We start from the raw sequence: 17,473 nt of genomic DNA, 5'->3' as shown, positions 1-17,473 counted from the left end.
TAAGGAGGTTTTCCCAAAGCCTTTTAGCAAGTTTGTCAGCTGTTTTGTCTAATCTATCTAATCTATTCATCTATTCCACACCTAAATAATCACTGATGGATTTCCAACCAACAGAACCTTCTTCTTCTTCTTTTCTGTTATGGTGATTTAAAAGCAACTTTAAGGTGCATACTGCTACCTACCGTACATGAGTGTGTACAGTAGCAACATTAATTTACATCTATCAAAATCTAGTTTTTAATTTTGTATTCTAAAGCTAAATAAATAATGCTTTCCTTAATCATTAAATATCATTTATATTTCCTTCATTGTATTCCAATATGGGCTGCTTAGTAGGTGCAGTGGGTAGCACTGCTGCCTTGTAGCAAGAAGGTTCTGGGTTCGATTCCTGGCCTGGGATCTCTCTGCATGGAGTTTGCATGTTCTCCCTGAGCAATCATGGGTTCTCTCTGGGTACTCTGGCTTCCTCCCACAGTCGAAAAACATGATTGTTAAGTTAATTGGCTTCTCTAAATCCTCATTAGGTGTGAGTGTGTGTATGAATGGTTGTTTGTCCTGTGTGTGTCTCTGTGTTGCCCTGCGATGGACTGGCGACCTGTCCAGGGTGGACCCCGCCTCTTGCCCATAGACAGTTGGAGATAGACACCAGCACCCCTTGGATTGGATTAAGTGTGTCAGAAAATGGATGAATATTCCTTTAAGACTCCATTCTTAGCTGTCCTTCCAATCATTCTTCTCAATTTCTCCCTTTCATAAGTTTTACAGTTAATCAGTTCAGTTTCAACATTTTATTTTCCTTCACATCCATCACGTTTATCATTATTTGTCCTCCCTATTAAATTTAAATTGTCATTTAAATAGGAATCACCCACTCTTAATCGGATCATTATTAGTTCTTCCCTTCTGTTTCTCTCATTAATGTTTCTATTTAATATTGACATTATACAATTATCTTCCTTTCTTATCTTTATTCCACCTTTTTTGCCATTTTTCCATTTCTTTAGTCTTAATAAGAGATTTTCTTTCCCATTTACCAACAGAGCCTTTTCAAGTTTCCTTCTTTAATAATCTCCCTGGAAGTAGGAGACCGCTAGGGGGCAGCACTGCGCCTGCGCGACCTCAGTCGGTGAAAGAAGCCTGACACAACATCCGGTGACGTCATATCCAAAGGAAAAGATGGCGGCCGCGGTGAGGCTGTTAAGGGGAGCGTCCAGGACCACCTTCAGGTAAACTCACCTGTGCTCATCAAACACATCCCGCCGCTGCCTTATCTGTTACGTCACCGATATAAAAATAAGCCGAAAGTTCGATAAGTTTCAGAAGGAACCGGAAGTAACCCGAGTTTAGGTTTTAGACGGAAGTTAAATAAGATTCAGGCTGATTCTCAACAGATCTACCGAACCACGGTCCGGTTCCGACCCAAATGTTCCTCTGAACAAAAACACAAACCCGCTGATTATTAGATCACTTAGCAGCAATAAGAGGAAGATGTTTTAATGGCGGTTGACCTTAAACCAGAGTCTCTCTGCTTTGCATGTTTCAGATGTTTCTCTGCTGTCATCTGGATCAGCCGGTAAAACAGAGAAACATCTAAAACATTCAGAGTTAAAAACTAAAAAATCTGCTACAAACTCTGGAGTCGTTTGTTGTTTTTCAGTAAAAACAAAGTTGTCTTCTAAATAAAAGCTATTCTACATCTTTTCACGACTTAAAATTATATTTAATCTGCTCTAATATAAAAAATACAGTGCTGAGACTCTAGATTATTCTAGATTAAGGGTGGAATAATTTAAACCAACCTTAGAGTTTATGAAGACCAAATCTGATTTGTTAAAATTCAGTAAAGGACAAATTAGGCCACATTTCCTGCCTGCTTTCTTTAATCCCAACAGGTCATCTAACAAACACACAGTTTGTTCTCTTTAATTCCAGATTATAATCTGTGAGGCCAGATGACTGTTTCCAAAGTCTGCTTCTGTGTTTAACACCCAAAAAAATGTTGGATTAATTGTGTGACTTTAGGGCTGATCGATTAATCTATTTTATTGATTACTTGAATTTTCTGTTTATGACATTTTTGGGGGAAAATCTGGTATTTTTTTCCCCCAATTTGGATTTAGTTCCTCCTAAGGCTGAAACAATTAGTCGGATGAATCATAATTAATGGATTATTGAAATAATCGTCAACTAATTTAGTAATTGAAATTATACGTGAACTAAAGCAAGAATAGCAAACTATAAATTGGAAATACACTATTTTAAATGTCACCATGTCTGATTTATAGGTGATTAAACAAAGAAAAAATTACAAATATTTAGCCTGACATTTTTTTCCCAAAATAAACACTGCAAAACACCATGAGAGCCCATTTGAAACTGGATGAAGCCTCAGACTTTATAGATCCGTATCTTGACTATAACTCAAGCTAATTTGGACTAAATAAGTTCATGCATATTTGTTCCACAAAGGTTTTAGTGGGCAGTATGCTAGTAGGAAATGGGATTTTAGCTCAGTGCAAAAATGCATTTTTTTCACTAATAAAAGGGAATCTGATTGGACAAATATGCTGATTTCCATTATTGGAAACCTTCTGCATAAGTCAAAGCCTTTGCTCCTAAGATTTAGCCGTTATTTCATAGAAAGTTACCAATAATATCACAAAACTAAATAGAAAAATCTAAACAGTTTATTTATATAACGCCAATTTACAACACGTGTCATCTCAAGGCGCTTTACACTTTTTAGAAAATAAGAATAACAGAGCAAGCTGATGCAACGCTTGCGTTACATCAGGTTACATCACCTAAAATGGTCCAAATTACCTCCAACCCCTCCTTGGAAAAGTCTGAGCCTAAAAAATCATTTTGAGACATGTTTTAAAGCCTCATTTGAAAAGTGTATGGATGAAACACCATGTGACCGTGTTTTGGACATTTCTATAAATAGATAAACATGCATGTGCCAGTTGGGTCCTGTACCAACCCCGCTGGGATTAAGGGGTTAATGGAAATAAGACATTACAGAGTTATCTCTAACGCACCATCCAAACATATCAATGACATAAAGACTCCCGCTGATAACAGCAGGTCATTGACTGCAGGATCCTGGCAACAGTGAACATTATTGAGGCAATAATCAAACCGTCTAATCAGCATCTGGATAAACACGCCTGTTATGTCACCAAAGGAGGATTTCTGCTCTCCAACAGATTTAGGAATATTTGTTTTATAAGGTTCAGTAATAAATGGGTATCTATTGCAATAGAGCGCTGATCAATATTCATATGAAATAAAACTGATAAAATGTTGGAAAACTCCATCGACCTTTGATCCAGAACACTCGATATCCTGGGAGGTGGTTTAGCCTCTCTGCTCACAGCCAAACCGATCGGAGCGCTGAGCTATTTTTAAAAGTCATGTAACTTTGGGTTCAGCTTTTATAAAACAAGAACAAGAACAGAATGTCCCTTCTTTCAGCTCAAACGTCAGATTTTTCAATTCAAAACAAAGATTTTCACAGTCAAATTAAAAATGATTTAATTACACAACAATTAAAAAAAATGTTTAAGGAAGAGGATTAGGGCCACTGAAAAAAAAAGTTAACTGGTTTTTAAATTTTATTTCAGTTTAACATTGGAAAAAAGTCAGAATTCTGACTTTTTTTCTCAGAATTCTGACTTTTTTCTTGTCAGAATACAATCAGTGGAAAAAAGTCAGACTTCTGAGATTAAAGTCAGAATTCTTAGCCTGGTGAGACCATCCTGATCTCGCGAGCTTTCAAGGTTTCACTCGCAGATCAGTCTGGAGACTCTCCGTTGACGAAAATTTGGAGCCGTTCACCAAACGAACGTCCAATCAGCGTTGGCTTTGAGGCGGGTTGAGGTGTGACGCAACGAGAAGCGCGACAGTTCAGTCTAAAGAACATGGCGGCTTCAGCCGATGAAACTAGCGTTAGCGTGGCTATGGAGCAAGTTTTATCGGAATTACAGAGTATTTCTTCACTGAAAGAAGAGCAAAACACTGCTCTGGAGGCTTTTCTCAGAGGAAAAGATGGTTTTGCTCTTCTCCCGACTGGTTTCGGCAAGAGTTTGATCCATCAATTGGCTCCTCCCCGTCGTCGCTCTGTTAGTACGTCATATGCTTCGTTGATCTGATTGGTTTATTTGGCCCGTCTATCACCAACATAGGCCAATCAGCTAACCAGTATTTTCGCCCCTTCCCAAAATTACTTCAACGGAAGGTTTCCAGATGGATATGTGGAACAAATCCACCTGGCGGAGTCAGGTTACAGAATTCTGACTTTAATCTCAGAATTCAGACTTTTTTCCAATGTTAAACTGAAATAAAATTTTAAAATCTGTTAATTTTTTTTTTTTCACTGGCCCTAATCCTCTTTTGTACATGTTACTGTTAAGACATTTCTTTAAAGAAACCTTCCAGCAGTGACGTCACGGTGCGGTAAGCCTAGCGCCATTCTCCCCGCTTTCCAAGCTAAATCAATGGGAACTACTAGACACATCTGCAATCAACAACAATTATTGAAGATTTCCAGAGGACTTCACCATTGAAATTCACCAGAGCTATAGTGAAACTGACAATGCACACGTGCATGGCAGCTGGATGCTGCAATACATCGGGGAAAAGTGGAAAAAAAAGAGTTATTCCACCTTTCTGATTCCTGATCCTCCACGGACGGGTTGGTCGTTGGATCGCCAACTTGAAGAGGGAGGATTTGCCATCGAACTTCTGGCCAGAGAAATAACCCGTAATATGTAGCCAACATTTGGAAGAAGAATGTTTTCAAGATGACTTGGATAATAGCGCGTTGTGACAAACACCAGATACAGCACTGGGACTTGATCAACAGCCGATACCGCACCGTGACGTCACTAACCAGTAGGTGGCAGTAGTGTTCTTTGACAAACATGGATGCCTCCAGTAAAGCACATTCACATGAAAATTACTCTGAATTAAAAACACTGATCATTTATTGAACAGGATGGAATCATTTCAGATTAAAAGTTCTTTCAGAATTTTGAATTCTAAATCAACTATTTACCCAGGTGCGTCAAAAGGAAGATCTAAAGCTTAATTTGTGGTTGCAGAGTAATTTCCTCCTGGGATCCGCCATCTTGGTGTTTAGGGTAGAAAATGCCAAAGAGACGACTGAGGCAGAAAGTCCCAATAAATCAATGAATCACACGATAAAAATGAATGAAATTATCAATTGAAATGAGCTGAATCAACATGCTTGTTTGTTTTCCTCTTGTCTCTTGGTAGCAAACAGTCTGGATGATAAACAGTTTTACTTTAAGTGGAATGACAGGGAGGGATGAGATCAATGGCTGCATTTCCAGGACAGAAACTTGGTTATAATAATAATAATAATCATGCACATTCCCCCAACATCACAATTTCCTCATTACTGTGTTTCCTTCAAATAAGAACTGTAGTTATTATTTGAAGGATAATTAATTTATTCTTATTCGAATTTATTTCTTATTTGAAGAATAATCTTTGTCTTATGCAGAAGGTCTCCAGTTATGTAAGTCAGCATATTTATATGGGAGAATTATCCTGCCATAATGCAAGAGCACATAATTTCAATTTGAGAAAAGAATTTAATCTTCTTGCACTCAAAACTTATAATGCTCACACTCAAAACATGCGCTCTCTCTCAAATATTTTCTCTTCTCTCTTTGTTTCTTCTCTCAGATTTAATGCTTCTTGCACAGATATTTTCTCCTCTCGCTTGCCTCCTTCTCTTCGCGCACAAACCGCGCTCTGCTTGAGTCTCAGATACGCTCGCAAACCCGTAGGCTCTGCTTGCGGATTTTTTTTGCTCTCTCTCAGATTGCAGCTGGATCGTCGCCTAGCAACCATTCCAGCCAATAGAAGACAGCCTCGGAAAGGGTGCGCTTGTTTAACCCTACTGAGTGTGCCTCAGTAGGGTCTCTGAGAGAGAGCAAAAAAAATCCGCAAGCAGAGCCTACGGGTTTGCGAGTGTATCTGAGACTCGAGCAGAGCGCAGTTTGTGCGCGAAGAGAAGGAGGCAAGCGAGAGGAGAAAATATCTGTGCAAGAAGCATTAAATCTGAGAGAAGAAACAAAGATTTGAGAGAGAAAAGAAAATATTTGAGAGAGAGCGCATGTTTTGAGTGTGAGCATTATAAGTTTTGAGTGCAAGAAGATTAAATTCTTTTCTCAAATTGAAATTATGTGCTCTTGCATTATGGCAGGATAATTCTCCCATATATTTATCTGACCAGATTCCGTTTTATGAGTGGAAGTAGGGCTGGGCGATATGGAAAAAAAACTATATCACGATATGGATTATTTTATATCACGATAACGATATATATCACGATATACCACAACTGATGTTGCATTTTATGTTTTCATAGTCCGTCAGATGGACAGGGTTGAAAAAAATCTTTCATCGCCTATTTTTTACCCATCATCTTGTTTCCCAATATGAGAATCCCAACCCCAAACCAAGAACACCAGTTATGCAATTTGCGGCCATGACAGTGAACAGTATAGAATCTTGGCTATTGCGCTGCAGTAATTAATCATTTAATATTCGTTTGTTATTGACATTTTATAAAATTCCAAGGCCAGGTTTTTCTCTTGTCTTTCACTTACCTTGTTTTCCACTAGGAGGCGCCTCGCCTATTTAAGAAGAAATGTGTCTGCACTGGTAATTATATGGTCCCGAAAGCTGTCTTTCTCGACTATGTAAACGGGGGCCATGCCTTTACAGATATAGCGTGAAATAGCACCTGTGATCTGCTTGTGTCGCTGAGACGTCTTCTCATATTGTGATCCTTGGGCGAATGCTTCCTTAAGCTTCGGCTGTGAGAATTTCTTTCCAGTGCTTCCTGTATTTTCATCCCTTGTTTGTTTTGATCGGAGTGGTTGTAGTTTCCCGTGTTCTTGTTCATGATTTTTCTTCAGGTGGTAAAAGAGGCCAGAAGTATTTGCATCAGCCGCTGGAACGGCTTTGCTGCACAGTTTACATATCGGCTGCGTTTGTTCTTTATCAGATGGCTGAAATCCGAAATATAACCAAACAACCGAGCTGCCTCCCCTTTTGGGCAAAAGTGGTGTTTGTTGTGTCTGTGACCTGGCAACCGTTTCGGACTCTGTAACCGCTGCTGTGGTAACATCTTCTTGGGTGTCCATCATTCATTTTTTTTCAAGCCAGAAAGAAATTTCGCGGGCTCTCTCCGTCAGTAATGTCGCAAACGTATGGTGCAAAGCCGCGTGACGTAAAGCGGTGTAGTGTCGCAAAACCACGTTCTCTACACATTATCTTTTTATTCTCTTTTTTTTTCGTTATATACACTTAGAGTTTGCATAGCAAAAACGCAAAATGTTATATTAACAAATTATATTAAAATGTATATTAGCAGTAATAATAATAATAAAAAAGTTTATCACGATAGAAAAAATAGAGGAGAAAGGTCACGATAGACATGTTTCTCTCGTCCTCACGATATATATCGCCATATCGCCCAGCTCTAAGTGGAAGTATGCATTTTTCTCCACTTATTCAGTCCAAATCTGCTTGACTTATGGTGAAGATGTGGATCTATAGAGTCTGAGGGCAGGGGGCGCTGTGCTCTGCCATCAGAACCGATTAGGATGGATATAAACATTTAGCATCTTTCTAACCCCTCAGGTCCGTTTGAGAGCCTCTCAGTAGTTAATCGTCAGTCATGATCAGCTGATTAATGATGAGTCATCATCCATAGATTAACGACTAGAACATCTTTTTCTGCTTCAGGGTCTCATCAGCGAGCTGCAGCCAGCGCCGCAGCCTGAGCACCGGTGAGTCCCTGCACTCCTGCAGCAGGTTGCTGGATGGTGATGTCGGTTCTGTTAACCGATCGACTTCCTTTGTCTCGTCAGGTTCTCGCATGTTGCCGCGCCCCCGGCCGTTCCCTCTGCTCGTTGTCACAGGAGGCTGTTACCTTGGTTACCAGCAGTACAAGAGGAGGGGCCATCGGGATGAGGAGACGGGGCCCCATTTAGCCACACCCACACAGGTAAGGAAAGGAAAACCCTGCTGCTTCGTTTTCTGTGTTCCTTTTCTTCCAATTTATAGAGGGGGAGGAGCTTATGTCTCAGGTGGAGGTGGGGGGGGTGTGGCCTAAAGAGGCTTTTGCTTAAGGTTGAAACGTTTTCTGCTCTGCAGCAAAGAAGGCATCCTTTATCTTCGCCATTTGGTCAAATATTCATCCGTGACCACGATTCCCTTTTCCTCTCAGTATGGAGAGAGATTAGTTCCAATATTATTGAAAAAATGGAAGAAGATTAAAAACTGAAATTTAAAGAAAATGCTTTTCAAAAATATTATTTTTTTTTACTTTTTCCATAATTAATTTGTCTTTGCAGAAGTCAAACCAATATTTTTAAAGTTTATTTCTCTAGATTTAAATTTTCCAGATTTTGTTTTCCCGATTCTTTTTTGATCCATTTTTCAGATATTATTTTTCCTCCCAGAATTAGGGAAAAATCTCAAACTCCTAAAACAGTCTTTGAAAAAAAAAAAAAAAAAAAAATTAATCTTAAAACAGTTTCAAAAAATAATTTAGGGGGAAAATAGTTGAAAAATAAAAGAGGAAAAAAATCTTGTTTAAAAGAAAATAAAAAATGGCAAATTGTAAACTGTTTACATTAATATTAAATCTTGAACCTTTTTTTTATTAAGAAGTTTTTAAAAATTTTTGAACGTGTTCTTTGCTTTCAATAATAATGCAGCACATTTCTCTCCGTATTCCTGCAGCGAATCGTTGATAATTTTCTGTTTTTGTTCATTTTGACTCATTTCTAAAGTCGGATCTTAACCCCAGAAATGTGAAAATAAACCAAACTATTCCTTATGGTCATGCTCTGATGAGATGGAGAGGAATTATGCCAACAGAAACACATGATGTTACCATAGTAACCTTAAAGAGACAGGAACACAAACTGCTTAGTTTCTGTTTTATTTTTTGTAAATATTTAAAAGTCTGGTAAAGGAAATGGAATAATCTGTGCGTTCTCACAGCTTGGCCATCGCTATGGCAAACTCAAGATTTGTTTATACAGGCTGGTATTACTTTCTTTAAACGGATTAGATGGATCCCACTGACTGACGGGGAAACAACCTGATGAACCTGCAGGTGAATAACCCCAGATAGGAGCGGTTCTGGTTCAGGACCAATTAGCAGCCGGTTTATTTCTCTCCTGATCAAAGCTTCTCTCTGCAGCCTTCTGAGCACATGCACAACTGTTTATGTAACAGATTAGAGTCGACCAATACGGTGAGGCCCAGTCGGTGACATCACCCAGGTGCCTGGGCTCACCCTGATTGGTTCTCTGGGTGAAAGGTGAGTTTGTTGTCACTGGGAACGGTCACACAGTCCTGTCTGCTCTCCTCAGAGCCTCCAGGTCTCCTGATTGGTCAGTGGTCTCATAGCCTGGTGTGATTGGTTAATCAGTAACCGGGCAGCTCAGCAGCATGCTTTGATAGGACAGCTGATCATTAATGGCCGTGTTTATTGATGACTCAGCAGTCCGAGGGCCGATCAAGCACATCGATTCGGATTTTTCCATCAGCCGCCTTCCTCTGGACTCTGATCTGTCTGCTATTTATAGACTGGGTGCGTGGAAGGAGGGGCGGGGCCAGTCTGCATTAACACCTCGCCATCTGTCCCCCTCCCCTCCTCTTCTTCTGCTGCCGCTGCCTGTCTCCACTCTCACTGTAACCATGTGTTGTTGTCCCACTCAGCTCCCGGCGCCGTCCTGGGCGCGTGGCGCTCGTTCATGGTGAGGTTTATCCGCCCGGCCCGGCAGGACCGCAGCCCCCTGCGGCAGGTGAGGCGGCGGCAGGGCGAGAGCCAGCGGAACGCAGCGGGAGGAGGAGGGAGAGGGCTGAGGACCAGAGCTGCTGGAAGTTTCAGGTGGGAGAGCAGAGGCGCTGCAGGGCTTCTAGCTTCATCCCGCTGGTCAGACCCCATCTGGATGGGATCCACAGAACCTGTAATCAGTTCTTTTCAGCTTCAGTCAGAGATCAAAGGTTGATCTGAATCAGGAGGATCTCAGCGAGGGTGAAAAAAAAAAAAAATCAGGTCAGTTTAGTCAGACATGGATGTTTGGGACTGAAGACAGAAACCAGTTTGATGCTGAGAGACATTAGAGAGGTGAGAGGATGGAGGTGAAGCCCAGATTAGAGCGGATTACAGGTGTGGTTGTCATGGAGACAGCATCTGATCCTCCGATAGCCTGCTAATCCAGTTATTTAGTGTGTAGTCCAGTGATCCTCTGAGCCCCGCTGTCCTGCAGGTTCTGCAGAATCCGTCCGGCTCTGAAGGGACGGAGACGCCTGCAGGACGGTGGACCCAGAGTGTGAGCTTTATTAAAAACGCCTGGCTGCTCCCTGCTCCCAGGTTTGGCCCTCTTCCTGCTCCGTAGTGTCAGACAGCTTCTGGTTATTGACTCCGCCTCCTCCCGCTCGCAGCGCATTGACGCCCCGCCCACCTCGCACCTGTTTCTGATTTGGTTTGACTTCCTGTCAGCTGATACATGTGCTCCTTCATGCCAGGCTCCGGGTGCCTCGCCTGGCTCTTCGTCACCGTCTGAGCGCGCTCAGTAATGGCGTCTGTCGGCCCGCCCCCTGGCACCGCCGGCCGATCTCTTTCCTCGGTTTCATCCTGTCTGTCAGTGCCCTGCGGCCGCTGGCCAATCGGGTAAGAGCAGCTGTAAAGAGGGCTTCTGATTGGATGAGAAGGAAGTGTGACCTTATTTGTACGTCTTGCTTCCTGCTGCTGATTATCTGATCAATAACTGACTCCATCACTTTCCTACAGATCGACTGTCTATGCTGCCAGAACCTTTGACCCAAATCAATCTGTCTGAGAGCGATCAAAACCGCGGGTTCTGACTTCCTGTCTGTTGCCTCTGAATAGAAAAAAATGTGAAGCTGTAATTTCTGTTTCCTCCTGCAGGTGGCGCTATACCGCACCTTCCCAACGCGCCTCGTCTCTCGGGCCTGGGGCCGTCTGAACGGGTTGGACCTCCCCACCTGGCTCCGTAAACCCATCTACTCGCTGTACATCTGGACGTTTGGGGTCAACATGCAGGTATTGACTCCAGAACCGGATCCCTTCCCCGCTGTTTGTTTCTAACCGTGTTATTCCTCTGGTCGTCCACCAGGAGGCGGCGGTGGAGGATTTACATCACTACAAAAACCTGGGCGAGTTCTTCCGCCGACGTCTCAAACCTGCAGTCCGACCCGTTTGCGCCGCTTCCTGCCTGGTAAGCCCCTCCCACTTAAGCCCCTCCCACTGGACTGAACCCAAAGGCAGGATGGGAAGTCCAGTCAGAAGGTTCTTCCCATTCACTGGTCTGAGTGGGAGACCAGTTTGGACTTGCTTTGATTCTGGTTTTGGGGATTTTAAGTATATCTTTAACAGCCAGATGTGATATTTGACAAATTTTACAATATATTATGAGATATAAATATTAGGCACTGATGAGAAAATCTGGAGATAACGGAGTGACTTTTTTTTTCTTTCTGTTGCTAATTAATCCCACTCCTGTTTCTTTCCCATTTTTCTTCATATTGTGAGGCTTTAATGTGTAAAGTATCAGATCGACCCACTGAGATGTAGCTTTGACACACCTGCAGCCAATGGGTGGGGGGGTTGGCCATCGACTGGTTTAGCTTGACAGACCAGCGGTTTGGTAATCCTTCCTAACCTGGTTGCTGTCTATTGAAGCGAATCGTTACCATATTTAAAATGAAAACACATTTTCAGAAATGCTTTTTCATTTTAAGAATGTGGCTGCATTGTTTGACTCATAAATGAAACTAGTAATCAATAATCCTGTTTGCATTTTCATTTTCTTCAACACTGCTCATCCTTTTACTTAATTAAAATGAAAAAGAAAAACACATTTGAGATTTATATTTCAAAATGTACCCCAGCAAATACATACCAAAATTCAATTTGAAATGTAAAAGCATTTCAGAAATGCTTTTTCATTTTAAATATGGTAACGATTTGCTTCCATAGCTGTCCGGTGTGTTCACCTGTCAGCAGGAGCTCAGAGTGAGTCTGAAGGAGGGCGGTCAGTCGGCCCATTTTATTACAACGCTGACAGGAAGGTGGGAAAACGTATTGGTTTAGATAAGGAGGAAAATATGTTTATGCTAAATGAGCTATGGCTAAACCAACTGTTTATTTAGCTTATTAAAATTTATAAATTCGACCTAATTTCTGCAAAACGAGTCGTTGGACACAAACCTGGCAGATGAAGCACAGATCACTGCAAAAAATTTAATCTAAACAAGTCATTTTTTCTTAAAATAAGTGCATATTTTCTTGAATTGAGGAGGTTAGACCCTTTGCCAATCAAACAAACATTTAAAATAAGGAAAAAACAATTGCAATTTAGTCTTTTCACTGGGCTATAGAGAATGGGACAGTTCTGATGGTTGTTAAAGATGGTTGTAGCTAGAGGTGGGCGATACCGGGAATTTTTAATCAATATGATACCAATTAAATACATTTAAATTAAAATTTTTCATTTAAATTGGATATATCATGGAACTGTTTACCTTTCAGTTTTTTTGGTGATTTTTATTTTATTCTTACAATTGAATAATAATAAACTTAATAATGTTCTGTTCATAGTTTTTTTTCTTAATCCACCTCTTATATTATACCCTAATGTGATTTTGTTTCTATTGTCTGCTCTTGCCTATTGCTTTAATTCTATAAATGTCCCCGTCATGGGATAAACAAAGGATTAGTTAATATTCGCCCACTTAGATAACATGTTTTAATGGGATTAATGTACTGGTTCTTTCAAGGTTTTAATTACACTTTCTGAGTGGGCTCCAGTAAAATATGACATCTAATATATACTTTGAAAGTTAAAATGAAGGTGATCACTCTTATCTACCAGGATATTCTCTGGGGGTCTGAAAATTGTCTGTCAGGGCAATTAGCAAAGTTTCATCTTCTCTCTCCGTCTCATTAGCTTAACGTTTTTTTGCTCATGTTTTTTCCCGTGCTTATATAAACTTTTTTTTTTGTTTCCACTGCATTTAACCAACTACTTACAAACTATACAACATGCTATTGTTTCATTTACAGCATTAAAATATAGCCAAACGATGCTTAATTTCCTGTTCTTCATCATTTTTTGCTCCGGCATTAGGAGCAGCAGTGGGGCTGTTTGTGTGTCTGGTAGAGAAAGAGCTAAGTGGGGGGGCCAGCCAGTGACGAGAGGGGAGGGTGGAACAGCAAAGTGCTGTGACACAGACGGGGAGATTGGTAAATCTGCTGCAGTTAGTGCATAAGTGAGAGAATAAAAGGGTGTTGATCTTGTTAAATGAATATTGTTCAGTATCAATACCAGCCTTGATGTCCATAATGTTGATCCTGGGATCGATTGGCCTACTTCTACCTGCAGCAGAACCTAGGTTAGTATTTCTCCCCCTGGTCGGGATCCAGTAGGTCACCGGTTGTTTTTCTGCTTCCAGACGTCTCCCGCTGACGGGAAGATCCTTCATTTTGGTCGAGTTAAGAACTCTGAGGTGGAGCAGGTGAAGGGCATCACCTACAGCCTGGAGAACTTTCTGGGTCCGCAGACCAGCAGAAGCAAAGGTGACCCATCAGAACGCTGTAAGGCTGGGCTGCCGGGTCGAGCCGTGACTTGGAGCTAAAGAAGCAGTTCTTTGTTTCAGACTTGTCCTCGTCGTCGTTCCAGGAGGACCTGCTGTCGTCTCCTGACAACGACCTGTTCCATGTGGTGGTCTACCTGGCCCCAGGAGACTACCACTGCTTCCACTCGCCGACCAACTGGACCGTGGAGATGAGGCGTCACTTCCCAGGTGAGCTGAGGCGTCGCTTCCTAGCAGGTTTCCATCGCGGTGCCGGTTGCTCACGTCCTCCTGTCTGTCCTCTGTAGGCGCGCTGATGTCGGTGAACCCGGGCGTGGCCCGCTGGGTCAAAGAGCTGTTTTGCCTTAATGAGCGGGTGGTGCTCAGAGGCCAGTGGCAGCACGGCTTCTTCTCTTTAACGGCGGTGGGAGCCACTAACGTGGGCTCCATCAGGGTCTACTTTGACCAGGTGAGTCCGGTTGGCCCTCAGGAGCCTCTACCATCCAGGATCATCTTATTGGCTTTCAAAACATGAATTTGGCCTCCAGAACCAACAGGGTTCTGTTCAGATGGTGAAGTTTCTGCTGAGCTCTCTGTGTGGGGCAGCCATGTTGAAAGAGATTTCTTTCTACACATCTGAGTTTTACTGCAGCGAAAGGAGAGGGAGGCAAACATGATCCGATTGGCTGAGAGGCCGAAATGTGGGCGGGGGTTTAGCTTTTAGCCTCACACTGAGAGGAGAGACGACGGCGGTCTCAGAACATCCACCCTAACCCCTCCATCACTATGTAGCCCGGGGACGATATAGCGGACTTCATGGTGCACTTAGTTCAGACAGATGATCACTACTTTTTGCCCCTCCCATAGGTCATGTGACTCCTCTCCCCTCACGGTGCCAGCGTCCATCTTTGTTTTCTCTTGGCCACAAAATCCCATGATGCTTTGCGAGGAGAGCTGTTGCAAAACATTACCAGACATATGTGCTCGTCCGTAGACATACATATAAGTGTAGACCTCCCATCAACCGCGTACACCTATGGGTGCTGACGTGATTTGGTGGCGCCATCTAGTGGCCATCGCTGGCTTCACTCACTGCAACGCGTTGCACAGGCACAGAAAAAATACTGATCAACTTTAACTCGCTGAATATTGCACTAATTTTCACGGTGCATTTAAACATTATTGGTGTTAAGAGTGATAGAATATTCTGAAAGGATGTATACATGTTGCAAAACACAGCCACTCATATATATTTTTAGAATTTTTTACTACTCTATACACAAATGTACACAAATACACATTACATGCATGTATGCATGTAATGTGTCTATGTAACACATAGTATATATGCGGTTAATTCAGTAGTGACTTCCAAAGCTCTGATGCTTTCAAAAAGTTGTCCCTGAGGAAAACAGTCTGTCGATTCAAACAAAAACACGCTGCATCCTTCTATTGCTCTGCTTAAAGTTGTAGGGGAGTCATATTTAAATGTCAAATAATTCTGGCTTAAACGTGTATATAAATGTACTCTTTATTAGAACTTATTGTCCCAAAAGTCAGAAAATTTCCATTTAAACAACAGTTTTAAAACCACAAGTAAAAAAAAAAAAAAAAAAGTATAGATCTTGATTTAATATCTTCTTCTACAATGCTTTTTCTTCTTAGAAGGTATAGATTTCATGTCTTATTCTAAAATAAGAGTAAAAAAAAATTTAAGGTAAAAATAAGTTAATAAATATGTTCATAAATATAGATAAAAGTGCTAAAAATCTTTAAAAACTTTGAAATATGCCTTTAGTGATTGCTTTCAGTGATAGATTAAGCAAACAGTAGCTAACACAGGCTGGTTTCACATCAGCCAATAAGATTACTTGTCCCGCCCCTTTAACTGCTGTTCTGGGATTTTGCTCGGATTGTTTCCACTAATACCCTGGAAGATTTTATGAAATTTAATGAAGAATCTTGGAAATCGAAAGCTTCCCTTGTGAGCGACTGAATCTGGAAAATTCCCCTGAGTAGCTTCATGTTGCATCAGAGCATCCGTCAGGTTTTTTTCCCCCCACTTTTGGTCTGTAGTGCCCAGACACCCCATGATCCTCCTCTTCAGAACTTAGATGGCGAGTCCCAGCCCAGAGGACTGAGTCAACTGGTAGTTGGTGACCCGACCAGTCGCTAGCCGGGAGGCATTGAATGAACGCTTTATAGACACAAAGAAAAGACTAAAAAACATTGAATATTTGACAAATATATTGAAATGACTGGGTTATTTCTGTTATTTTCTTTCTTTTTTTTTTTTTAAAGCGTGCAGTTTTTGTTTATTTGTAAATGTGGATCCACAATTGTTCACTAAATTAAATTCTACCCTTTCTTATAGATATTGTTTGCTCTCTTCTGTTGTCGCTTACACCTAGGCTCCCGTGAATTTAAAATCTTCTGATCAGGTCCAACTTTCTTTATCCTTGTGTAGTGTTGGTATCAGTAATTGAAGTGAATTAACACACTTACCATCTACTATTATCAGGTGTAATTGCAGTGACCCTTCTTGTGGGTTACAGTTGTTTTATTTCTTTACTCCATTACTTTACTGTCCTGCTGAACACCAAAAAATACACTTATTTAGAGAAAGATTTCCTTTTGCAGTGCGTTTGCTTTCTACTATTGTTTGAGTCTAACTGCTAGATCTTCTTAAAAGCCATGAAAGCTGACAGGAAGCAGAGATCAGGTGATAAAACATGCTGCTTTGTTTGCTTTTGTCAGTAAACAGATCATTTTCTTCCTCAGGAGCTGCAGACAAACACTCCTCGCTACAACAAAGGTTCGTTCCACGATCGCAGCTACGTCGCTACAGACAACCAGGTGAAGTCGGCTCCAGAAGAAGGGGGCGTGTCTTTGCACAAAGGGGAGCCTGTCGGGGAATTTAACCTGGGGTCCACCATCGTTCTCCTGTTCGAGGCTCCCAGAGACTTCAGCTTCAGCCTGCAGCCCGGGCAGCGAATCAGAATGGGGGAGGGCCTCGGCAGCCTCTGATTGGCTGAACACTAATGGAAGGTGTGGTCTAAACAACGATGGAAAGGTGGAGGTCTTAAATTGGCTTCAGACTCGGAGGGCGGAGCATTGTGGAGGATATCGCAGAAGGACATGTCATGGACTCCAACTCCCAGGATGCTTTGTGCCAAAGGTCGCTCTCTCTCTGAATACTGGAATGTGTCTCTAACCCACAGCCATAATGGCCAAACGTTCTTTTAACTCGGGCATCTTCGGCCGCCGTCGTCGGTTCGAAGCAGATCAGAGGAAAGCACTGTGAGGTCATCAGTGGTATGGCCACTGATTGGCTGGAAGCTGATGACTTTGTTTACTTTTATTTTTGTAAAGTATATAAGTGTAAAAAATAAATTTCTACTTTAAGCATGTTTGTCAGTTTATCATAATAAAGCCTTGGGCTGCCGTGGTAACAGCAGGTGGAGGACGGGCCTTAAAGTCGGTGGGAAATCATATTTAAATGTTAAATCATTCTGGCTTAAACATGTATATAAATGTTCTCTTTACCAGAACATATTGTCCAAAAGTTAGAAAATTTCTATTTAAAAAAAATCCTGTCTTAAGATATTTTTTTTTTCATTATCCTCTGCAGGCCAGTTAGTTCTACGTCAGCCTGAACACCTAAATTCGGCCAATCATAAATCAACCGTCACCTGTCAATCAAATTTTTTCGGTCAAAGCATCTTTATTCATATGTCGCAACTAATACGCGCAATGGTTGAAATAAGAATAATTTCCTTCCCATTGTGTTCAACTTCGTCTTTCACAACATCTT

The 17,473-nt window shown here is 41.5% G+C and overlaps 1 protein-coding gene across 2 annotated transcripts; it reads left to right on the top strand.

Moving 5' to 3' along the window:
• Nucleotides 1-1,162: 1,162 nt before the first annotated feature.
• On the top strand, nucleotides 1,163-17,069 carry pisd (phosphatidylserine decarboxylase). Of its 2 annotated transcripts, XM_038272005.1 has the most exons (9): nucleotides 1,163-1,226; nucleotides 7,789-7,832; nucleotides 7,914-8,050; nucleotides 10,994-11,128; nucleotides 11,202-11,303; nucleotides 13,540-13,663; nucleotides 13,744-13,890; nucleotides 13,968-14,128; nucleotides 16,441-17,069. In XM_038272005.1, exons 1-9 carry the CDS (start codon nucleotides 1,177-1,179, stop codon nucleotides 16,684-16,686), a joined length of 1,146 nt encoding a protein of 381 aa, XP_038127933.1. In that variant the 5' UTR covers nucleotides 1,163-1,176; the 3' UTR covers nucleotides 16,687-17,069. The 2 variants fall into 2 exon arrangements, with proteins under 2 accessions (XP_038127933.1, XP_038127932.1); XM_038272004.1 differs by lacking the exons at nucleotides 1,163-1,226; nucleotides 7,789-7,832; nucleotides 7,914-8,050 and adding exons at nucleotides 9,520-9,815; nucleotides 10,591-10,735.
• Nucleotides 17,070-17,473: the final 404 nt, after the last annotated feature.

Source organism: Cyprinodon tularosa, unplaced genomic scaffold (assembly GCF_016077235.1).
Source record: "Cyprinodon tularosa strain WSP-4 unplaced genomic scaffold, ASM1607723v1 ctg813, whole genome shotgun sequence".
In the NCBI taxonomy this organism is placed as follows: domain Eukaryota; kingdom Metazoa; phylum Chordata; class Actinopteri; order Cyprinodontiformes; family Cyprinodontidae; genus Cyprinodon; species Cyprinodon tularosa.
The sequence above is the reverse complement of the archived record's forward strand: the minus strand, read 5'-3'. Positions and strand labels throughout refer to the sequence as shown.

Bases quoted from the DNA above. Each gene is read 5' to 3' on its own strand.
- pisd (XM_038272004.1), top strand. From the start codon at position 9,535: ATGGCCGTGTTTATTGATGACTCAGCAGTCCGAGGGCCGATCAAGCAC. The intron at 11,129-11,201 runs GTATTGACTCCA...GTCGTCCACCAG, and splicing joins CGTTTGGGGTCAACATGCAG to GAGGCGGCGGTGGAGGATTT. The intron at 14,129-16,440 runs GTGAGTCCGGTT...TTTCTTCCTCAG, and splicing joins TCAGGGTCTACTTTGACCAG to GAGCTGCAGACAAACACTCC.